This window comes from Lycium ferocissimum, chromosome 5 (assembly GCF_029784015.1).
Source record: "Lycium ferocissimum isolate CSIRO_LF1 chromosome 5, AGI_CSIRO_Lferr_CH_V1, whole genome shotgun sequence".
NCBI lineage: Eukaryota > Viridiplantae > Streptophyta > Magnoliopsida > Solanales > Solanaceae > Lycium > Lycium ferocissimum.
The window spans coordinates 16502287-16527217 of record NC_081346.1 but is presented as its reverse complement, the minus strand read 5'-3'; the positions used below and the strand labels follow the sequence as shown (position 1 = coordinate 16527217).

The window sequence follows — 24931 nt, the reverse complement described above, 5'->3', positions numbered from 1 at the left end:
AAGAAGAGAATCAAATGTACAGTAACATATACATTTGTCTTTCTTAATACAAGTTTTTTGAAAAATCATTAATAAATATAGTGTTCGAGTCAAAGGCAATGAGACACCCGAACCCATTGCCGTAAAAGTGGATCAACTCCTGATAAAAAAGAGAACAACTTGTACAGTACTCTCTAATTAATTATCTACTTACATTATGTTGACAAAAAAAATACACACTTCAAAGAATGATTGTAGAGAAGATAGAAGATACAATTAGTTCATTGTTTATGCTGCCATATGGACCTGGCTCGAACAACCTCTGCTCGATCAGCCTCCATGCGGATCAGATGCGTGCATTCCGTTCCACTAATTCCACCATTTTCATCACTTGTTGCTGTTTCTATTTCTCTCAGAGTTGTCATGGATTGCAGCACGTTTGACAATCGACATTCGCGCCGATACTCTAATGTCAAGCTCATTAGGTTGCAGTCTTCTAAAACATTTATAGGCACACTCTGCAAACACACAAACACACACACAAAAATGTTTTCACTTCCTTCAATTATGAACGAGTGGTATCCTCAACGTTATAGGATTCTATATATTGACAGCCAGGTAACTTAAAAGATAACTACAGTCATTCATCTCTCTAATAGTCATCCTCTATAATAACATTTCACCATAACGGCCAAGTTTTCTTTGGTATGCGATATGTCGTGGTATGTTATACTCTATGTACTCTATAACAGCATTTCGCTATAGCAGTCGAAAAATATCCGGGGTTTGATTGTAGTTCATAATAAGTGAGATTAGTAACATAGAAATGGAGCAGGTAATCTACTCAGGCTAGAATACACTCATAATGTAGAAATTCATCGCACTGTCACTGTATAAGTTAATACTGCATGTGTTAAAACAGCAAGAAATGACTCAAAAGGCATTTAATTACCTCCAAAATCCACCCAATGTATTTGACATTGTTGACATGTTGATTAGCATCCATGTCACTCCATCGCGGCTAAATAAAAAACCAGACATGACTAGTTAAATTTATGTACGCTTGCCAGCTATATGAAACACGTTTTTCTTTTGTTTGGGAAATATGTATGCATGATTTGTCTTACAGCTAAACCAGAACTGATAATTTGTGCAGTTTCATCGTTGAGTTTCTCAATCTTTTCAGAATCAATTTGTGCAGATGGAATCGCGAATCTGTTGATGTAGAAAGGTTGAACTTCTGCTTTGACCTGCTCTGGGATTTTGGATAACCTTCTTGTTTCTCTGTTCATTATCACCCATGTACTGCAAAATATCACATACATAGTGTAGTGTATCTGTTTTTAGTACTCATGATTCTCGCAAGAAAGAACATAACATTTGACCTATAGTTTTGACAAGTATATATATGTATATACCTTGTTGCTTTTGTGATGATGTTCTTGGTAGTGGAGTCCCGAATGATCCAATCCCTTCGCATTCCGTTTTTACCTGCTGCATCTACCCATGTATCTATCTCCACCACATCTCCCCTATAATTTTGAAAAGCATTAGTTCATTGATTCCAGTTAGATTTGATTCATAATAGATATCTTTTACCTTTTTGAGTTTTTAAGTTTTATAAACCAGCAGTGTAAAGAATTTTTTACACTGTTATGTCAGCCAAAATATGTTTACAAGTAAGCTTCCTAAAAATGTAGGAACTTAATCTTGAAAATAAGATATGTTACCTGTATAAATATCTCTTATGCAGATAGTGTAAAACTGTAAATTCTTTATTTTTGCCATGAAAGTATGCCATCAAGTATATATCAGTCTCATGGTTTTCATGTCTGTTAATTATTCATTAGATACTCAGAATTAAACTTGAAGCAGAAGGTGAAAAAAAATGCTATACTACCTTTTATCCAGAAATGAAAATATCTAAGATTAGAAAGACTAATAGAAAACAATATTTAAGAAAGGAAAGAGGAATTACCAGGAGCTATATTGTTCAACTTGGATATGTATGCGAGTGACTACCCATATGAGTTTCCTAAGGCTCATCTCTCGTGTAGCCCCAAATCCATTACTACCAACCCCTGAGTTTGCCACATGATTTAGAGCTGTCTCCTGCAATATACCATCACATATTTAACATGATTTCTTCTATATGTATTTAGGCCACATAAATCTCAAACAAACATTCAAAGCTGTGGTGACGATTAATGAAGTGGGTGAAAACCAGGAGACCTGGGTTCAAATAATCATCAATTCTTTTATGATTATTTAGTCTAAATAAGTTTCGGAAAAGCACAGTAGGATGTGATCTAACGATGAATAATGTGATCGAAAATCATCAAAGACCCGAATTTAAATTTCAATAGTGACAAAATATAATAAAGGATCATTATTGGTTCGGAACATGGCTATCCTGGTATGAGATAGGCAATACCAAGTTTTGCTATAAAATTTATACTGGTATTACCAATAACCAAACACGGGATAAATGTAATCCGAGAATTATCTTTTGGAACTAGTATTCTAATCCCGATAACCAAATGGCCCGTAAGTGGTTTCTGTTGAATTCTGTACTGATGGAAGGTAATAGATACCTTGTAAAATAGGCCGCGTCAGCTGGCTCGAATCAACCGAATTTTGTACAAAAAGTTAAATAAAATTTAAAGAAGAGTAGATGGACCAACCTGAAGGAGATTCATTATGGTTTCCATGGTAGCAGTTTTATCAGGTCCAATTTCATAAGACCTAATCACAAAGGATTGTCTATACACAAATCGATCATCCACGAAATTCCCTAGTAGATATGAATGATTAGATGAGGATGCTCCTAATTCTGTGCTCTTATCAATGACTACATTGCCCATTTTCCCTAAACGTGGATACTCCTCTACATGAACACCATTTATTTTCTTCCCATTAATTGTATCAATGCTCTTTGAATTATTGCTTCCGCTTGCACTTGCGCTTATCACCCTCAAATCCTTCTTCCCATAACCTTTAATAGAACCAAATTTCAAAATTTGAAATTCCTTCTCATGCGACTCTATTTTCGACAAATTATTGGGATAATGTAAGCTGCATACATCTCTGATTTTCAATGCCATTTTAGGTTCTTACGTTAGTACTACAATATGATTTGATCCTCTTCAAATAGAAAATAAATAAAAAACACATAAACTTGTACTAATTAGTCTGGTGATTAATGCAACATGAAGTATCCTAAGGAGAATTTAATGTTTGGTAGGTAACATAGGTATAACTACTTTATTGAAGAGTTTTAAAAGGAAATAATGTGTTGTTTAATTAAGAGTTGTCATATGAAAAGAAGGGATTATGCAGCTCAACCACCTGTTAATGAGTAGACAAGAAAAATGGAGAGAATTTAATTAATTTCCTCCATCACAAGCTCACACGCAAAATTAGAGAAACTACTTGGTCTTCTTTTGTGCTTTTGCTTATTTTATGCAAACAACTTAACTATGGATTTCCAAATCTTGACCGAAACGTATTGTGCATTAACAAATCAAAGGAAAACCTTGATACAATTTTAAGTTTTTTTTCTAGATGATTATTTATTTGTAGACATAGTTAATGAAGAGTACTAGAAAATAAGGACAAGTGCGTATTTATATAATCTCTAGCTTAGGTAACTCTTAATTTGTTTTACCTGGCAAATTGCTTATATACAACAACAGCAACAACAACATACCCAGTGTAAACTCCCAAGTAAGGTCTGGGGAGGGTACAGTGTACGCAGACCTTGCTCCTACCTTGATAGGTAGAGAGACTGTTTCCGATAGATCCTTGACTCAAGTGAAGCAACAATACGGCAATAGGGAAACATAAGCAGTTTTTGTTGAAATGGACGAACTAAAGCACGAGTCATATAGCTGACCATAATATTGTAAAAGATAGGACGTTTTACTTAGTATGGGGCAAGACGTAAGTCTCGAGACATGGGGCATAAGCCTAATTGATTTACATTATTTAATTTATACTTTAATTAAATAGCATAATAACACAAACACAGGTAGAAAGTACATTAGAAGTTTAAAAAAAAAATTAAGGAACTCATAGAAAACAAAACATCAGGCATATTTTTATAAGAATATAAACAATGCAATATTATTAAAGTTGTCACGAGATACAAATTTATTATATCGTCTTAACTTCCAACCAATTGAAAATCACAATTTTATAAAATTATTTTTTAAACGTTGTATTTTATGTAAATTCTTCTAAAAGATACCGGTCATACTTAGCGGGTTTATTCTGCAGAAAATTACAGATAAATACCATTCAACCATCTAGTCTACAAAATATGTACACAGTGTATATGCAGTGTAGACTTTATACTAAATATACATATACTATATATACCTATACACAACATATACGACCGAAAAGTATACTTTATACTAAATATACAAATACTATACATACCTATACATGCAAAGTGTATAGGTAGTGTATACTTCGGCCATGTTGACAAATTAGTTGACCGACGTATACAATTACGTAAGTTTCCATATATTGTGTTGTGCGAAAAATAAATTTAAATTTTGATTGATCAGCTGGCCGGCCCAACCCGCTTAGGCTAGGGTTTTGTAGCGAGGGAGATTTGCACAATTAAAATGATTTGAGTCCACTATTAATATTTTGTCCTTGTTTAAGAAAGTTTAGAACAATAGCTTGGCACTACACAATTGAAAAAAAAAAAAAAAAAAAAAAAAAACAGTAAGTTTGCCGGATGAAAAATTCTTTATTGTGTTCTTAAGTTATTCAGAATTGCCGAGTGGCTATAATTTGGTTATAACTTCATTTTATCTATCTTGTTAGATTTCACAACTTTTGCTGGAAATTATTTAATTAGTCACAAGTTTGGCTAGCTGGCGGCCATAATTTTATGTCATCTTTATTTTGTCTATCTTGTTATATTATTCACAAGTTTTTCGGATGTGGAAATCTTGTTCGTTTTGTTCAATTGTTCAAATCTAGCAAAAGCATGAAGATTTAGAAATTTAACACGCGATAGAGTCCAAACGGGGAACATAAATACAATCATTATCCTAATAAGAAAATTGAGTACTTGCGCTCAAAACAAAGTTAACATTTAATGGGCCTTTATCAGTCTTTCACGACTATAAGAAAAGGGTAAATATATTTGGCACAACCACAAATGGCACAACTTGACACAATTTCACCTTTTTAGGGGTATTAATGTAATTCCACATAGCATTTGAGGGTGTACCAGTAAATTCCTCTTTTTTCTATTCTATTGATACCCTTCCTGAAAAGTTAGAAGAAAAAGTCAAAATAATTAATTTTCTCTCTTTTTTCGAATGTAATTCTTTTTATAGATAAACAAAAACAAATGTCAGCTAAGAAGCCTACCAAAAAAGCTTTCTAGGTTCATGCTATGTACATATAAATTATATAAAAATATTAGAGGGAGATAAATTTATGGGTTAAGGTATTGGAAGAATGAAAAAGGCAAACATGTTATGTGTAATAATTGCTTTGCCTTGAAGGAAAGAAATTTGGAGGAAAATACCACTTATTGGAGCCAAAATCTTCATTAAGGGTAATTAGGACTTTTTAATAGAGTTGTGCCATTTTGGATTGTGCCAAATAGCAGCACCCGAAAGAAAAGGAGATGGTCCATAAAATTTCTTGATCTCCCAACAATAGTTCCTACAGCTAGTATTTTCAATCTCATTTTTTTTTCCCAGTAATTTTATGATAATATTTGTGAAAATCCTCTGTATTTAGAAGCTAACAGAAATGAAGAGAAGAAATGAGAAGAACAAGAAGTAGGAAGAAGGAGAAGGAAAAGTGTGGAGATAGATAAATTTATCTGCTGCTTGGTCTATATTTAAAACGTTTCTTATAACGGAGACAAATCGAAAAATTGGCTTAAAAAGGAACATACATTTGTCATTTCTTCTTGTAATACAAAATATGGATTCCCAGCTTAAAAAGGGACATCCATTGTTATTTTTTGTTGTAATAAATGTTGCCAAAATATGGATCCCTTTGGCAATTTTGGACCCCCCGCGGCAAGTCCATTTTTTGATTGGTTTGAAAGTCGGTCAATCTTTTTCGTATTTTTAGTAGTGTTTTTTGGAAGTCACTCTCAATTGTTAAGTCCATTCGTGTTAATTGGACAAAAAATACTCCACTTTAACATCTAAAAATGCTCAAGTTATATTTCAGGGATTAAAATAAACATATTCCTATACATTATAGACAAAATTTTAGCTACATCCATCCTAATAGCACCAGCGTAATTCTTACAACATTTTTTTATTTAAAAAAAAAAGAAAAAAAAAGAAAAAAGAGAAACAAAAAGAAAACCAGCTCTCAAGTCGAAAATACATATTGTGAAACAGAAATCCGCCCAAATCTTTGCCCATTCACAGTGCACTCTATCTTGAAACAGCAACCCTCTTATCCTCGATTCACAGAGAAGTAAGTAAGCAAAATCCCAAGTAACTTCTCAGCTTCCCATTCCATTTTTTGACTCAAATTTAATTACTGATACTGCATTTACATATTAATTTGATTCTGTAATTTCTCAGTCTATCTCATGGATCCGGAGGCAGCACGTACGGCACGTGATTCTCTGGAACTTGTATTTCATATGTCGAACATTCTGGATACTGGCCTCGATCGTCATACTCTTTCTGTTCTCATTTCCCTTTGCGATTTGGGTCTTAACCCTGAAGCATTGGCTGCTGTCATTAAGGAACTTCGACAACAAAAACCCTCTTCTTCTTCTTCACTGCCTTAGCCAGGTTAATCTTTAAATTACCCATTTCATTATTGTAAGTGAAACTATCACATCTAGGTTTTCAGCATTTTTTTTTTCACTGTTAATTTGTGTGTAGTTTTTCTCTTTTCCTTTATTGGGTGGTGTAATGTAATTTACTGGCTTGTTTGAGTGTGATCCTCTGTTTCCTTAACCCAAAAAAAAAAAAAAGAAAAAAAAAAAAGAGATTTATGTTCGCTTGTTACTGACTGTATGTTTGTGTAATGTGCATTAGATGATATTCATTGAATTTGTTTCTAGTGTAAATGATTATGGTTGTTCAATTCAAAGATTGGGTTTTTATTTAATCTGCCAATTGGTTCAAGAAAAGAATTGATGCCAAGTTTTTATGTTGCAAGAAGGTGTGTTAGTTCCAATGTTACCAAGAATGAGGAACTGAAACATAATTATTTGACCATTGAGAAATTCTTACTGTTTAAACTGCTGTTATCTACATCAATGAGAAAGGTTAATCTTTAAAATCCACTTTGGTGGTTCATTCCAAAGTTTGGGTTTTTATAATGAGCCAACTGGTTCGACCAAATAGCTGATACCAAGTTCTTATGGTGCAAATTTAGATTATAGTAAAGCTCTCATGAGTTCTGTTAGTTCCCGTGTAACAAAAAATGACAAACTGAAACACTAAACTTTTAGGCCATTGAGCTATTCTTACTGTTTAAACATTCTATACAAGCTGTTATATATGTAGATTTGAATTGCTTTGGTAGATTCTAAGAATGAGAGAGTTGGTGTCATTACTCGTTACATTACATGCTATGTGCGTTGAGCTACCTTCTAAACTACGTGCCACAAGGTTATCTATATTGAAGGGTCATCGCTCGTATTATTTTACCTATCAAAAAGAAAATCTCTCTTATTATGTGATGAATTTGAAATCTGTTTGACGAGCTTTATAACTCTAGAAAGGAATAGGATCTTTTTCTATATCATAATCAGTCTCATATTCAACTTTTGAAGTTGGGCTGCACTCTGGAAAAAGTTGGTCCTCATCTTTTGTTGTGTGCTTATCTGTGCTTTTAACTCCGGAATTACTAAACTTCGTAGTTCTGTTCATGGATGTTTATCACCTCCTCGACATGGTTGCAGTATAGGATAACGGAACTTCCCTTGGTGTAATCTACATTAACAATTACTGGTTGTTATTTTTATCAGGGAAGGGCTATTGAAGCAATGAACTGTAGCACGTTAGTAACTATAGACTGAGGCAAGTCCTGGAAGTGGCATTGAGTCATAGTTCAAGTATTGTCCCATTTTAAGAATCACTATCATTGACTGACAAACATTTTTAAATTTCTCCTGCCTAGATCGATCTACTTCCAAGTTCCAATCTTGCGCTCTCTTGATTACCCCATAGGCTTTGAACTAGCAAGTGACCAATGCATGATCTTATATATGCAAATGTATTCTTCCAGTACCGTCAAATAGGACATCACTGTAAACATATGATTGATATTTGAGTAATGAGGCTCGTTTCTATTCTCATTGTTGTCTCGCAGCATGATCTGAATCTTTCGACCAAAAATACTTGAAGGTATTCCTCTTCTTCCTTGGATTCCTATAAAAACCTAGCTCTTATCATCAACAAAAAAAAATAAAAAAAATTGACGTAAAATAAGAATTCTCTGACATGATATTTTTTCTGCTAAAATTATCATGTCGAATATCCTCCCCTAAGAGCGTATCCTTTCCCTCTATTGTAATATCAGTTGCTCATCAGAAATAGCTATCTAACCTAAAAGATGTATACATAAAATGAACTCATTGTATGCATTATAATAATTGAGCTTGCTTTATCTGTGACTACATCCATGGGCACGTAAGAGGAATGCACTGAAGTGCTTTTGCTCTCTTCTCTCTCTCTCTCTCCCGGATAAGTTTTAGCGGATCTAGAAACATGGTCATGTGTTGCTCTGAAGCTTGTCTACTGAAGGCGAATGTAGATGGTGCTTGTCCCCTAAGGCTTCGGTCTAGTGATAAGAGTTCAACTTGTGATGTGTGGGTTAGGCGCACATCACGGGTTTGAATCCTGCCACAAAAGCCTGGTATTTAAGTGGAAAAGGGTAGAGGGGTGGGCAGCGGGCTCATTATCCACCGAGTTTCAAACCGTGCACCAATGACCCTATGAGGATTTCTTGTTTATTAAAAAACAGTGAATATAGATGGTGCTCTGTCATCGTTCTTGATTGTTGCTGTCAGATTGTTGCTTCACTATCTACATGATTTTTCCATGCCAAACCTCTTGATTTTCTGTGGTGCTTGTGAAAGAATGGTTCTGTTGATCTTGGCATTGGGCCAGTACAGGATGACACTTGTTTTTCCTTTTCTTTCTAGCTTAATTTGTCAGCCCTATGAAAAATTTGGTTAACTTGATCAGTAATGTCCTCCAGGGTTATCGTTTTGCCAATGAAAAATTGAAGAGCTAGGGAGAAATAGGGATAAAGATAAAGGAAAGAGCAAAGAAATGAAAAACCCTTTGTGCATCTTAAAGTACTCCATAGAAACTGCAGAGCTAGCTTTGAAAAGTTCGTAAACTTGATGTAATAAATTTCGTGTTTTTCATCCCACTGGACTCTTGACTGTTCTTTTGGACTCGAGCCCTGGGTTCAAATCACAATTAACCCTTCTTTTTATTTACTTAAGGAGCCGTTTGGACATGATTTGAAATTATGAGATGAAATCATGTTTGGACTTGCAATTTGGATTTCTTAAGTTGTATTTTTTTTATAGACATAAAAATCCCATAAGTTATGAAAACTATCAAAACTTTTCCAACCCTTATACAATCTTACCAAATGAGCAAGTCATAGTTCATAACAAAATTAATACGTTACGAGAAGGTTTTTTTTAAAAATACAACATGAATTGATCAAACTTTAGTTTAATAAAAAGAAAAATTTAACATGAACAATAATGTAACTATTATTTAAAATAATCCTTCCACATAAATAAAGGTTCGTAGAAGTTAATGAGGTTGGTAATGGTTGGTGGGAGTTATTGTTAAAAATATCTAACAACTTATGGGTCTTTGTTTACAAAATATAAACTTATGAGTTAAGTTTTACATTTACAATTTTTGAAATAATGATTTGAAATTCCAAATCATGCCTTTTTGGATGATTTGGGATTCATCTCATGACATGAAATCACGAGATGAAATCGCATGTTCAAATGCTGATTTCATCTCATGACATGAAATCGCATTTCCAAACGCCTACTAAGGAGTCATTTGGACATGGTTTGAAACCATGAGATGAAACCATGATTTGAAATCATATCCTTATACGTAATTTAAATTTTTAAGTTGTATTTTTAACATGACATAAAAACCCCATAAGTTGTGAAAATAATCAAAATATTCTCAATTCTTATACAATTTTACTAAATGAAGCAATCATAGTTAAATAACAAAATTAATCTATTGAGAGAACTTTTCTAAAAAATACAACATCAATTGATCAAACTTTAGTTCAATAAAAAAGAAAATTTAACATGAATAGTAATGTATCTATTTTTTAATATACTCCTCCCACATGGTAGACATAAATAAAAGTTGGTAAATGGTTGATGGGAGTAATTGTTAAAAGTATCTACCAATTTATGGGTCTTTTTTTTTTTTTTTATTATAAACTTATGGGTCAAGTTTTATATTTAATTTTTTTGAAACCCCAAATCAGGGCTGGCCAGAGGGCCAAGCCACTAAAGCGGGGGCTTTAGGCCCCAAAATTTTGGGGGGCCCCCATTTTTTTCATCTGGTGTTCGATACCCGTATTGCATTTTTCGATTAATTCGATTTCAAGACACGCAAAGCCGGTTAAAGAGGGAAGCACTCCCTAGTAATATTTTTTTGTTCCGAAGCTCAAACCCTAGACCTCTAGTTAAAGGAGGATGAGGCCTAATTTTTTCACCTACAATAGATTTATAGGTTAATTTTTCTTTGAAAAAATATTGATCAGAAAAAATAAAACCTCCCGTTAAAGTTGGCTTTAGGCCCCCGATCTTATTGAGCTGCTCCTGCCCCAAATCATGCCTTTTTGGATAATTTGAGATTTCAAACCATGAGATGAAATGCATATCCAAACGCTGATTTCATCTCATGTTTCGAATCACATGTCCAAACGCCTACTAAGTCTTGGTTGATAAAGTTATTTGGTATCTGTGTCTTTGGTGAAAGCAGGGGCGGACCCACCCTATGCTCAGGGGTGTCATCCCTTCGTCGAATTTTTTTTGTAAATATATATATATATATAAAATCTGAAAAACCCTAATACATATACAAATAAAATAAATGACACTGCTTACACAAATGGAATGCGTTGGTCCGCTGATTTAGTGCCTCGATTGTTCAACAATCTACCTGTGTTCGAGCCTCAGCGAGTGCATTAATCTGGCCTATTTTTCAGGTTTTTTTATATTAAGTGTGCTTAAAAAATAAAGGTTGCTAGCGCCTAGCTGGGTTCGAACCTGCAATTTCTTGTATAGCTAGGAGAAACAAAACCAGGCCAACTAGGACTCAACTTAGGTAAAATATTAGAAATTAAATACTTCTCCAATGAGGAACTGGACAAAATAATAAAGTTTAAAGCAGTAAAGCTAAACCCTGACGTCAAAAAGTAAGTGTATCCGATCTTCAGCTGCTGACTGCTGCGTTTTCAATTTTTCTACTCCAAGTTTACTTTTTTTTTCCTCCTCCCTTCTCAGATTAAATTCAATGGAGAGATATTTTTCTAAAGCCTCTTCCAATCTTTCAAAATCAAGTTCAACATCTCAAAATCCTTCTAACTTAAGAGAAGAAGGCTCCAATGAATTGCAACGAAGTCGATAAAGTGAAAAAGTTGATTTAAATTCCTTAGAATTTGATCCTGGAGAAAGATTAGCAATTCGAAAATATCATCCAAATGATCGTGATGCAATAAGAAAAGTGTATCTTCAAAACGGTCCTTTCCGACCTCGAAATCACATGTTTCCTCAAACAAATTTTTATGGTGATTTATGTCGTTTTAATCCTCGATGGTTTGATGAGTTTGATTGGTTGGAGTATAGTATAACAAAAGATGCGGCATTCTGCTTCTATTGTTATTTGTTTCAAGATGAATGCATTAATCAAGGGGGAGGAGATGTATTTTCAACCATTGGGTTTACAAGTTGGAACAAGAAGCGCAGTCTTAATGAGCATGTTGGTAAACCAAACAGTGTCCATAATCAATCAAGACAAAATTGTGAAGATTTGTTGAGACAAAATCAATCCATTCAAAGTGCATTTACTAAACAAACTAATCAACAAAAGTTAGACTATCGTACTCGTTTAGAAGCTGCAATTAATGTGATAAGATATCTTTTGAAGCAAGGATTGTCATTTCGGGGCCATCGTGAAGATGTATCATCTTTTAATAGAGGTAATTATATTGAACTTCTTACATGCTATGCAAAACTATGTGATAATATTAGCGATGCATTTAAAAAAGCTCCAAAGAATAATCAATTAACTTCTCCACACATTCAAAAGGATATTATCAATGCATGTAAGATTGAAACAATAAAGTGTATAATTGAGGATTTAAATGATGATCACTTTTGCATCTTAGTTGATGAATCTCGCGATGTGTCTTGTAAGGAACAAATGACTATTGTTTTACGGTACGTGGATAGAAGGGGAAGTGTGATGGAGCGATTTATTGGTATTGTTCATGTCTGTGATACTACTGCTTTGTCTCTAAAGAAGGGAATTGTTGTTTTACTTTCTCAACATTCTTTAAGTACATCTTATATACGTGGCAATGTTATGATGGAGCAAGCAATCTGCAAGGTGATATAAATGGGCTAAAAATCTTGATGCAACAAGAAAGTAAAAGTGCTCATTCTATTCATTGTTTTGCTCATCAACTTCAATTAACTCTTGTTGCGGTTTCGTAAAATGTGATGAAGTGCAAGAACTTATATTGTTGGTTTCTGATATACTAATTATGGTGGGAGCTTCTTTCAAGCGTAGAGATGAACTTCGTGAAGCTCAAGCAGATGAAATTGAAGAGGCATTACGTAAAGGTGAGCTTGAAAGTGGTAAGGGTTTGAATCAAGAATTAGGTCTTGCTAGAGCGGGTGATACTCGATGGGGATCTCACTACAAATCCTTTAACAATTTTATTCTTATGTTTGGTCCTATCATTGATGTTCTTGATGCTATTGCTGTTAATGCCCGTTTTGAAGAAAAGTGTAGGGCAAAGGGATATCTTAGAACATGTTTAGCATTTGAGGTTGTCTTCATGTTGCATTTCATGCGCAATGTTTTAGCAATCACAAATGATCTAAATGCAGCTTATCAAAAGAAAGAGCAAGACATTGCAAATGCCATGTTACTTGTTGGAGTGGCAAAGGATCGATTGCAGCGACTAAGAGATAAAGGTTGGAATTCACTTATTGATGAGGTATCTGAATTTTGTATCAAATATGATATTTCGATACCCAAATTTGATGAGTTTTATGTTATCTCTGGAAGATCACGTCGGAGAGTTGCTGAGTATACTGTTTTACATCACTACCAAGTTTATGTATTTTATCAAATTATTGATTGGCAACGACAAGAACTCAATAATCGCTTTGATGAGGTGACAACCGATTTGCTTCTTGGAGTTTCTTGCTTGAACCCAATTGACTCTTTTTCTCATTTTGACAATGAGTTTCATCCTGATGATTTTGACAAATACTCTATGGTTGACCTTCGTTTTCAGCTTGAGAATTACATTGTTGATGTTCGGGATCATGATAAAAGGTTTTCCAATCTTAAGGGGCTTTGTAATCTTTCCAAGATACTCGTAGAGACGAAGAAGCATGGAACTTATCCTCTTGTGTTTCGGCTTGTGAAATTTGCTTTACTTTTGCCAGTTGCTACTGCTACTGTTGAGAGAGTTTTCTCGGCGATGAAGTTGATTAAGACAGATTTAAGGAACTGAATGGATGATGAGCTTTTGAGCGGTTGTTTAGTGCCTTATATAGAAAAAGAAGTATTTAGTACTATCTCTAATGAGGCTATTATGAATACATTTCAAAAGATGAAAACTCGTCGAGGAGAGTTTTAATAGTTTGCATGAATTATGTTTTATTCACACACTTCGAATAGTAGTTTTATTAATATATTATTTTTATATATCATTTATTTCTTTGTTTATTTTTTTAAATGTCACATTTTATAAAAAAATGCATACTTATCCTGTGGAAGGTGGAAAGTGTGTATTCGTGCTTAGTCCGGACGTGCAAGCTGGCCTGACACTATCATTACATTAAAAAGCTAGTTTACTGAACAGTCGTACCAAATTCATGGGAAATAGGTAAGTAGTAATTAGAGTGTAAGGCTCATATCATGGCGGGTAAACCTTAAGGCGTAATACGACTTATGGGTTAGGGGGCCAACATCACCTTAGTACTAACATATATGTGCCCATTACCATTAGTATGGCATAAATCACACAAAAGTATGGTGGAGTAGTAGAAATCTTTCATCCATTCTTAATCGAGTTTTACCGTGTTTGTTTGAAGCGGAAATTAAGCCTTTAATAGAAACGTTTTTTCTCAAAGGGAGACTTGGGGTGAATGCTGGATTAGTTGAGCCTCCACACGGGTATGGACACCGAAAGGGAAACAAAAAAAGATAGTATTACTGCTTAGACCTTTTATATTGTGGTTGAAAGAACCAAGAAAAGAAAGAAAGAAGCTTGGACAAATGAAAGCTGAATCGTATCTAGGTATAAATAACGTAACGTATACGAAAATTTGCTGAGACAAGATATGAGAAACACAAAATTCGGTCAAGTTACTTCCTTAAGGCAATGAAATTAATATTCGTCTACTTTTAGAATGAACATCATCATTTTTGCTTTGTATCGTTTATGCCGATTGGCATCAATGGTTGCGTTTGTTGACCTTTGCTTGACGACTCTCCTAGTATTGAATGGATGGAAAGAAACAAGAAGAGAATTAGTAGAAATTCAAAACTCCGCTCTCCGAACTTTGTGAAATGATCCCTTACGGTTCATTAACTCTACCTGAGGTGTAGGTACCTATTATTCGTCAACATGACTATCAAATAAAAGTACATAATTGAGCTCAAGGTTGAAAAAACAACTACATTGCAGAAGATGCAAAAAAATAAATAAATCAAACAGTACTAAGATTCTTTACTTTTCTCAAGAACAACACACAATATTAAAGTTCAATATTGGTTGCAAACAATTTTTAGTTAGTCAGATTTGCTTCAGTTAATTAAATAGTGAGAACATGGTTAGAAGGATATTAATGGGCAACAATACATGTAGTCGTCGAGCACGGCACCTACCTCCTCGGTAACAATGGCACAGACAGAGGAGTCTGAATAATAAACAGCAGCATTTATTAAACTTAGTAGTATTTACTATGGCCTTTTTTTTTTTTTCCAAAATAAAATAAAATTAGGCAACGATTATTTCTTTACTCAATCGGTCAATCCGATAAACACAACTTTGCGTATACGTGCCTACCTCGTGGTAAACATGTCCTTTTATAATTTTATATGTTAGATTCGGTTAGACCAACCTTATTTCCCGTTAAAGTTTTCTAAGTTCGTTTGGTTCAAGATGAGTTGATTTTTTCTTTTTGATACAAAGAATTTTTTTAAAACTTTTTGTATTACATAATAATAATTTTTTAAAGTTATATGACTTAAATTAACTAGACGAAGAGATCTTTGAGCGCAATTTCCCATATCAGCAAATTATCTTCATATTTGTGCTATTCGTTTGCAAAAATTTCTTTTATGTATAGTGGCTTGTTGGCTTCAAAAAAATATTTATAATCTTCAATAATAACACTCAACGGGTGACACTTAGATGTTGTATGTCCTCTTCATTGATAAACAATTGACAGCCACTACAAGAAAGTATAGAAATCGCAATAAAATTTTTATATTTGGCAACAATTTAGTTTTATTGTTGGCAAATGATTTTGTTGTTGGCAAAGAATTTAATTTTGTTGCCATAGTATTGATTATTGTTGCAAAAAGTACTTTTGACAAAAAAAAAAAAAAAAAGTTGTTGCGCGTTGTTACGATAATAGTTGGGAAAGTTAAATACAAAATATTTTTTTTGTTGCCGAAAGTGCTTTTTGCAATAATAATCAATCTATGACCAAAAAAAAAAATTTGTTGCCAAATATAATTTTTCTTGTAGTGAGCCCATAGACAATTTATTTTTACTTCTAACTCTTCATGTGCTAGTTTTAACCCTTTCTTTATACCCTAGGCTTTAAAGTAGGCTACACCTTATCTCACATTTCTATTTTTTTTTTTTTAGAGATAAAAAGTGAATGAATACCTCCTTTTTTTTTCTTTCTAATTTCCTACAATATGTTTGGGTCATTTTAAACTATGTAAATTGCTCAAATTGACTCGAACGTATATGGATTAAGTCAAATATGCTGCAATTGACATATCACATGCATGTTGAACAAGTTACAAAAAAATTGACATATCACAACTTGAACGACTAATAGTCTTACATGACTAAATTTTGACGCAGCCTGATCAAACCTACGGTAGGGTGTTCTCCAATATCCAGCTGCTATCCCGCCGCGTGGACATATTCTCACACATTTGCGTATTTTTACAGTTATATTATCTTTGTTTCCCGTTCCCGCCTGTGTTTGGTATTTACAACGGCTCAATTAAATTCGAATTGGCACTAAGAATTTCACACTAGAAGTAATTAAACACTCTCTAAATTTCACTCTAGAAGTAATTAAACACTCCGAAAAAAATGGGTTTATGCCCGAGGTTCGAAGCAAGACCCCTGATTAAGATATTCTGACAGTTATATATATTATATACTTTATAAAAGAGATTTCTATTTTCTGTAAATTTCCTCGTTGCGAAGTGTCAAAGTAAAGAGCGGACAAATGTACATATATAAAACTCAGAAAATAAAAGGGGGGATTGTCAAATCTTTCTTTTACTATTAAATATATTAAATATGCCTTTGTTCATCTTCTTATTCCTATTTAATCCCTCCTATTTTTTTAAATATTTTCAATGGGTTCCTTAAATTGAAACGGAGAAGATATGCCTTTGTTCATCTTCTTTCAAAAATAGTTTCACATTTTTATTTGCATTTTTATTTGCCCCGTTTGAAAAATCAAGAGATAATTGACAATTTCATTCCTATTTTACTCTTATAACTAATTATTGGATTAGAAAGTTCAAGGATTTCTGGCTGCACAACTTTTAAAATATGTTTTATTGATTTCATTCGTTAGATTACTTAGCAATAATTAGGGGTGACATAGTAAAATTGTCATTTTATTTTTGGCTCTTTAATAAGCGTGTCAAGGCAATACACGACAAGTAAAAATGGAAGGAACAATTATGAATTAAAAATAATTAATAAGCTATCTATTTTCTACTATTGCTGATTTGCTGTGTTGTATTATGCTTATTCGCAGTTGCGCTTTAAGCAAAAGCTAAAATTATAATATTTCAATTCTATTGCCATGTTCTTTTAATTGTTTTTTGGCACTCACACTTTACAACGTATTTAGCTACCTAATATATTCCCAATTACTATAATTCAAACAAAGGCAGCTATTTTCTATTGCTATCTGCATGTTGCCTTCTTGCTTATTAATTCGCAGTTACACTGTAAACGAAGCCACTATTCATTTTCTATTTCCATGCATGTCGTCTTCTGCTTTTAGTTCCCACTTACGTACACTTTTAACAAAGCTACCTACTACTGAAAAGAAACCTGTATTTCTTATTGTCATGCTGTTTGTTACTACTCCCTCCAGCCGTACCATATTAGTTGTTAAGGTTACTAATAATATTTGTCCTGAAATACTTATCATTTACAAAATCAATATAAAATTAACAATTTTTATTTCATTTTACCCTTAATATTAAGTGTTCTTGAAAATAACAAATACAATGTTAATTAGTGTGCAATTTAGGAAAGAGACAAGGGCGAGGTAGTATTCTTTGCGTTTGGACACTTGTATGAAGAACTTGTGGAAAAAGGTGAGGACAAAAAATTGTACAGGCTAGCCAAGGCGAGAGAGAGGAAGGCTCGTGACCTGAAGCAAGTGAAGTATATTAAAGACGAGGAAGATGAAGTTTTGGTGGAAGATGCCTATATTAGACGAAGATAGATGACTTAGACGAAGATAGATGACTTACTTCCAAAACATTTTGAACGAAGAGGGGGACTAGAACATCGTACTGGGCGAATTGGAGCATTCCGAGAGTAGCCGCGATTTTGGGTACTGTAGGTGGGTCAAGGTTGAGGAGGTCGAGGGGGTTATGCGTAAGATGAGCAGGGAAAGAACGATCGGGCTAGATGAAAATCCCGATATAATTTGGAATATTGCGGGCAGGGAAGGCCTAGAGTGTCTTACGCGGTTGTTTAATGTTATTTTTAGGACGTCGAAGACGCCTGAAGAGTGGAGATAGAACACCATGATCCCATTTACAAGAAAATTTGGGAGAGAGTGGTGGAAGCAAGGATGAGGAAAATAGTGACCATTTCGGAGAACTAGTTCGGATTCATGCCGGGGCATTCGACTACAGAAGCTATTCACCTTGTAAGGAGGTTGGTAGAGCAATATAGGAAGAAGAAAAGAGACTTGCACATGGTGTTAGTTGACCTATAAAAGGCATTTGACAAAATCTCGAGGGAGGTGCAACGAAGATGTCCGGAAGATAGAAGTGTTCCTGTAGAATATATTAGGGTGATTAAGTACATGTTTGATGGAGCCAAGACCCAGGTGAGAACAGTTGAAGGTGACTCGGTAACACACCACGATCGTGGCCCGCATCAGAATCCACTCTTAGCCCGTTTTTGTTTGCTTTGATAATGGACGCACTGAGGGGTCACATTCAAGGAGAGGTGTCATGGTGCATGTTGTTTGCAGATGACATTGTACTGATTGACGAGACACGAAACGCAAGGCTGAGGATTGGAGACAAACCCTGGATTCGAAAGTTTCATCTTGAGTAAGACTAAGACAAAGTACTTGGAGTGAAAGTTCAGTGACATGATTCATGTAGCGGACGAGACGTGCGGCTTGATACTCAGGTCATCCCCAAGAAAGAAAGTTTCAAGTACCTGGGGTTGATCATCCAAGGCAATGTTAAGATTGATGAGTAATATCGTATTGGAACAGGATGGATGAAATTAAAGCTCGCATCAGGTGTGTTGTGCGATAAGAATGTGCCTCCTAAACTTAAGGGAAAGTTTTACAAAGTGGTGGTTAGTCCGACTATATTGTATGAGACGGCCGGAGTGTTGGCTAGTTTAGAAAGCTCATGTCCAGAAGATGAAGGTAGCAGATATGCTGATCTTTGAGATGGATGTGCGAGCTTACCAGGAAAGATATGATTCGGAATGAAGTGATTCGGGACAAATTAGGTGTGGCCCCCATGATGGACAAGATGCGGGAAGGAAGGTTGAGATAGTTCAGTTATATCTTTTTATTTATCGTGAATGGGGGAGTATGCCGATCGGCGTATTTTTTTGTTACGCCCGTAACTCTTCCCACTTTTTTTCAACCTACTTAAGTCTAACCCATACGGCTTTCCAACAATGGAGCACGCATCAAAACGCATAGTTTCTCCTCTAAAATGCGTCGGGGAACGCATTAGATATTTACCTGAGAGGTCACTTGAGCGGATCCCACGTTAGCCCTAAGAGGCCACAACTAGAAAAGTAAATGCTTGAGCTTGAGAAGCTTGGTAGGGTCCGTAAAATTCACTAGGATAAGCGGTATTATTGGACAAAATAATAAGCAATGAAACCACGGCGAAAGTGGGCGACAACGAGAAAGGGGAGAATGGGATTAGATACCCCGTCTGGAGAGGAGACGTGAATATGCGCGGTGAAGGATGAGAGGGCGCCGGTGGTAGGCACGAAAAAAGGGAAGCCAAGTCTTGGGGAGAGGTGATTCAGCAGGATATGGCGTAGCTTCAGCTTACTGAGGACATGACCCTTGATAGGAGGGTGTGCAAGTAGAGTATCAGGGTAGAGGGCTAGTAGGTGGCCGCGAGGATTTATTTTACGTACTAGGAGGATTATGATCTTTGTTCATTCCCTTATTTTTTTATATCTCTAATACAACTTGATTATTTCTTTCACTTCCTTTATCTTATTATATGTTGCTATTACTGTCTATTGTCTTGGTACATTCTCTTGAGCCGAGGGTCTATCGAAAACGGCCTCCCTACCTTCCAAGGTAGGGGTAAGGTCTGCGTACACTTTACCCTCCCCGGACCCTACTTGGTGGGATTAGACAGGGTATGTTGTTGTTGTTGTACAAGGGCAAGATACTAAATATAATTTTTATTTATGATTTCTTAAAGTGCATGCAAACAGTGCCGTACGCAGGATTTTCGACCAGCGGTGTCGACATTTAAAGAAGTGGCCAACGGACTACCATAATCAATAATGGGATTTTAGTGCCACAGGTTCAACCGTATCTGCTATTTTTGATACCGAACATAGATATATTTATGTAAAAAATAAATAGAATTATAGTAAATATTAGGTTTTGAACCTTAGGATCGATACTCACAGGCTCAATCCATTTTAAAAAGCTTAAATAGTTGCATAAAATGCACACAAGGAGATTCGAACCCTTGATCCCCAGCTCAAAATCAGCATTTCTAACCATTAGCCCATGTGTTTTATTTTATCAATTAGTGTCATCTAATACAACATGTACGTTTTTGAAAATTATTTATATATGTATTTAATAAAAAATTCCGACGAAGGGGTGTCGCCCCTTAGATGAAGGGGCGGAGGTCCGCCCCTGCATGCAAAAGAGAAACGTGACAGCTAATGCGACGAAGGAGTATGAAATAAGATAAACTACAGAGAAAAGGAAAGTGAACAATAATAAATTCATTTATTTATTCCGTCGCATTATTTCATGCATTGGATCAAAATATATTAGACTATATCTCTATTTAGAGAAAACCAAATAGAATAATTTAAAATTAAAAAAAATGTTATTTTCCGTATATATCCTATTTAAACGGAAAATAATTGATGTACAATTAATGTAGATTTTAGACTTAGAGAAAAAATAAATATTTTATAAAATATTCTTAAACTAAAAAGAAAATAAATACTCTACCGTGTATAGGTACTGATGTAGAAGAAAAGTAGTAACTACATTTTCTTTTTTGGCCAAAATAAAAAGGGAAGTGTGATAGGAAATTTCTTATTGCCATGTTGACCTCCTTCCATCTCCATATATACACTCCCAATATCAATGCCTCCTCACTCAATATTCATCAACTAACTAAACCTTCAGTTCCTAAAATCCTCAAATTCCTTCTTACGGTGCAACTATGTCTGAATCATTAGTTAAAGATAGGTTTCGCATTGGTTACGCTCTTGCACCAAGAAGTGTAAGCAGTTTCATCCAAGATTCTCTCCTTAATCACTCCAAAGAACAAGGCGTTGATCTCATCCCTATCGATCTTGAAAAGCCATTAGTCGAGCAGGGTCCTTTCGACGCTATTTTCCACAAGCTCTATGAGGAAAAATGGAAGAAACAACTCGAAGAATTCTCTCTCAAATACCCAACTTCCATAATCGTTGACCCACTCGATGCAATCGAGAAGCTCCATAATCGAGTCTCCATGCTTGACGCAGTCAACCAACTGAAAATCAAGAACCTTGCAATTCCCCAGCAGGCATTCGTTGACTCGAACGAATCCCTGCAGGAAAAAATCGTCAATCAGGTGATGAAATTCCCCCTGATTGCCAAGCCGGTGACCGCCAATGCTACGGCTGACGCTCACCAGATGTTTCTTGTCTTAAACAAAGACGGGTTAAACGGAATTAAAGCCCCAATCATAATACAGGAATTCGTGAACCATGGGGGAGTTATTTTCAAGGTTTATGTAGCAGGGGATCATGTTAAATGTGTGAAAAGGAAGTCATTACCTGATATAACCGAAGAAAAACTGGGCAATTCAGATAACCTGATTCCGTTTTCGCTGATTTCTAGTGAACAGAGTGATGAGAGTTTCGCGAAGCTGATGGAGGCAGCAAAGATGCCTCCATTAAGCTTCATAAACGAAGTGTCAAAGCAGCTGAGGCATGCTTTGAATTTGCATCTGTTTAACTATGACATGATAAGGGATAGTAAAGATGGAAATCGGTATCTTATTATTGATATCAATTATTTCCCTGGTTATGCTAAGGTGCCTGAATATGAAACAATGTTGACTCCTTGTTTTCTTGATATTGCAAACGAGAAGCGAAGCAAAGAGACTGGTAACTTGGACAAACCGGAGAATAATAAGATGCGTGAGGGAGAGACTAATAATTTGGACCACACTGAGAATAATGAGACCCATTCTAATGGTCACCAGTTATTCTATCAGATTGATTAAGAAATTGGGTTTTTATTGTTTTATTTTTATTTCGTTGGATTTGCATGTAATGTGTGAGTAGTTGACATTTGGGATGGGTTAAATCCACAAGTAGCTACTCATCTGTTCTTGTAATTGAAAAATAATCATCATCATGACTTTTTTCATGAAACTTCAGTTGTGAATTTAAAACTTTAAAGGTGGGGAGAATAACACTTTTGGTCCTTCAGTTAACAGTGAATTTTTTATCTTGGTACCCGTGATATATGACTTAGTAGATTTAACCTTAAAAAGATTAAATGTATAGTTTTGATCTCTTTATGCAGGAATATATTAAATTCGGACATTTTTTAAAAGTATATACCCTTATACATGGAGCAACATATTACAAGCTTAACATAAGATGTAGTAATAAAATGGTGTTGTGAAAATTTGTGAGGATTCCAAAGCAAAAGGGATTAAAAATGCAAATTTTAAATAATTGATGATTAATATACTTAGTCAGATATTACAAGGACTAAAATTGAAATTTATCAATAACTAAAGAGGCTAAATGTGCTATTGAATAGAAAGTTGCAAGTGAACACTATTTTTACGTCAAGGAGAGGTTATGGGCTGGTATTGCTGTATTGGGTTCAAGAAAGGTTACGAAATTGATTGTTGTTGCTTGGTGATAATTGACCCGTCTGGCAGTGAGGTTAAAAAAAAATAAAAAAATGGACAATTCATCTGAAAGATGTTCAAATGTCTGAATAAATCGTCTGGTTTCTTACTTAAGGGCTAAGGTAAATACGTGCATCGAAAAGGCTAATTACAAAAAAATTGTTTGTCAAAGGTGGAGGGTTATAGTCGTTTTATATCATTACCGACTATATGATAGAATTTATTATTTTAAGTAGACCTTATATTCAACCAGAATTATTAAACTCAGACTCACAGAATTAATGCGATTGCATCTTCGTGTTAATTTAGGTTGAGTAATAGCACCATTATTAAAATTAAGAAGTCTTAAATCCGCAATATTTAAATCTTACTCCAATAGCGCTTCAAAATTTTCTTCTTTTTTTAATTTCCTGGTAGTTGTCACTCTGCCACCAGAAAAAAAAAAAAAAAAAAAAAAAGACTCACCCGTTTGGACTCTTTCTGCAACGAAATAATATTTTTTTTCTAACCAAATGTTCAGGAATATTTGGAAAATTGATAGCACAAGATGATAGTATCGATATTGGACATTTGCATTCTTATATAACTTATAATCTTCAATACAAGTAGGGGATTTATTCACTACACAAGGTTTTTCGAATTCTTACAAATGCTCGCAAGTGTGATCAAGATTTTCCTTCACATTTTCAACAATCTTGGGATATTTTTTCGCCTATTCTTACGGAAAATTGATGAGAATAAACTTAAGACAATCAGATATAAGTTTCAGGTATGTACTTTTTCCCAGCAAGTGTTTGGTCACCGTTGTCTAAATTCTGATTTTTATGAAGACAAACAAATCTTCTGTACTAATCAAGCTCATCCCTTGATAGTGTCTATGGCAATCATTTTATTGCTAATGACCTAGTGAGTGTTTATTTTATTGATAATGATATCTAGTTAATGAGGACTTAGTGCACCATCGGACCATAAAAATGTTAGATATTAGTTAGTACATATTTGTCAACATTTAATAGTATTACAAAGTCATTGGATAAATCTGTTGTTCTAGGCTTATACATGACATGTTTTTTCTTTTTCACTGGTCTTATTAACGGCAATTTGGAGGCAGTGACTCAACGTGTGATGTGTGACTTTTGAAACTGAAAATTTGCTTTGGCTAAGGATTGCAATGAGCTCTTTCGTGGTGGAATATTTTATCTATATCCATTTTCGAAGCAAGGTTAATTAAATAATTACAGGAGTTATTCACTACAACATAAGGCATCTATAGCTACGAAATCTTAGCTATGATTTTAAAAATCGTGGCTAATATATATTAATAGCCACAAAAGTTTGAGTTTCATGGCTATCTATAAACTCGTAAAATTTCTTAGCCATGAAAATTTAATTGACAAAGCTAATTACTCACTTTTGCTATAATTGCTAATAATCGTGGCAATAATTACCTAAATAGCTACAACTTTATTGCTACAATAAAAATTTGTAGCTGATCATAAGTTTTGTCACGCGATAGAAGTTCTTGTAGCAATAGTAACCTTTTAGCAACAATAAAATTATTTGAAACAAAATGTTGTAACTAAATACTACTTTTGCTTCAAGCTATAAAAAGTTGTGGCAATAGTTAAATGATATATCAACAGATCTTTTGCTACAATAAAACTTTGTAGCTAATCATTAATTTTTGCCACAAGATAAAACGTATTGTAGCAATAGTAACCTTTTAGCCACAATAAATTATTTGAGACAAAATGTTGTAGCTAAATTTATATTTTTGCTTCAAGTTAAAAAAAAATTGTAGCAATAGTTAAATGATATAGCTACGGATCTTTTGCTATAATAAAATTGCGTATCTAATCAGTAATTTTTGTTACAAGTTGAAACTTGTTGTAGCAATAGTAACCTTTTCGCCACAAAAAGCTATTTAAAAATAAAATATTGTAGCGAAACAAATATTTTTTTTCAGTACTAGAAAATCGTGGCAATAGTCAACTTTAATTAATATCTACAATTATTTATCATGATGAAATAATGTAGCCACAGATTTATTGTTGTGATAAACTTTC

At 34.4% G+C, this 24931-nt stretch overlaps 5 protein-coding genes across 8 annotated transcripts; 4 read left to right on the top strand and 1 right to left on the bottom strand.

Annotated features, from left to right (window-relative positions):
- LOC132058259 (palmitoyl-acyl carrier protein thioesterase, chloroplastic-like) lies at positions 1-3278 on the bottom strand. The gene is made up of 6 exons (XM_059450813.1): positions 2664-3278; positions 1958-2091; positions 1398-1511; positions 1107-1284; positions 932-1000; positions 1-497 (listed from the first exon to the last, which is right to left on the bottom strand). Exons 1-6 carry the CDS (start codon positions 3081-3083, stop codon positions 261-263), a joined length of 1152 nt encoding a protein of 383 aa, XP_059306796.1. The 5' UTR covers positions 3084-3278; the 3' UTR covers positions 1-260.
- Positions 3279-6290: 3012 nt separating this feature from the next.
- Positions 6291-8241, top strand: LOC132058257 (mitotic-spindle organizing protein 1B-like). 4 transcript variants are annotated; one of them, XM_059450810.1, is made up of 3 exons: positions 6294-6450; positions 6561-6776; positions 7964-8241. In XM_059450810.1, the coding sequence occupies exon 2, from the start codon at positions 6569-6571 to the stop codon at positions 6770-6772; it is 204 nt and encodes a 67-aa protein (XP_059306793.1). In that variant the 5' UTR covers positions 6294-6450; positions 6561-6568; the 3' UTR covers positions 6773-6776; positions 7964-8241. The 4 variants fall into 4 exon arrangements, with proteins under 4 accessions (XP_059306795.1, XP_059306793.1, XP_059306794.1 ...); XM_059450811.1 differs by lacking the exon at positions 7964-8241 and adding an exon at positions 7769-7785; XM_059450812.1 differs by lacking the exon at positions 7964-8241 and having other exon boundaries at positions 6291-6470; positions 6561-6793.
- Positions 8242-11768: 3527 nt separating this feature from the next.
- Positions 11769-12623, top strand: LOC132057610 (uncharacterized). Its single transcript, XM_059450234.1, has one exon. It carries the CDS (start codon positions 11769-11771, stop codon positions 12621-12623), a length of 855 nt encoding a protein of 284 aa, XP_059306217.1.
- A 148-nt stretch (positions 12624-12771) lies between these two features.
- Positions 12772-13755, top strand: LOC132057608 (uncharacterized). The gene has a single exon (XM_059450233.1). It carries the CDS (start codon positions 12772-12774, stop codon positions 13753-13755), a length of 984 nt encoding a protein of 327 aa, XP_059306216.1.
- Positions 13756-21012: 7257 nt separating this feature from the next.
- LOC132056232 (inositol-tetrakisphosphate 1-kinase 1-like) lies at positions 21013-22443 on the top strand. Its single transcript, XM_059448326.1, has one exon. It carries the CDS (start codon positions 21171-21173, stop codon positions 22221-22223), a length of 1053 nt encoding a protein of 350 aa, XP_059304309.1. The 5' UTR covers positions 21013-21170; the 3' UTR covers positions 22224-22443.
- The last annotated feature ends 2488 nt before the right edge of the window (positions 22444-24931 follow it).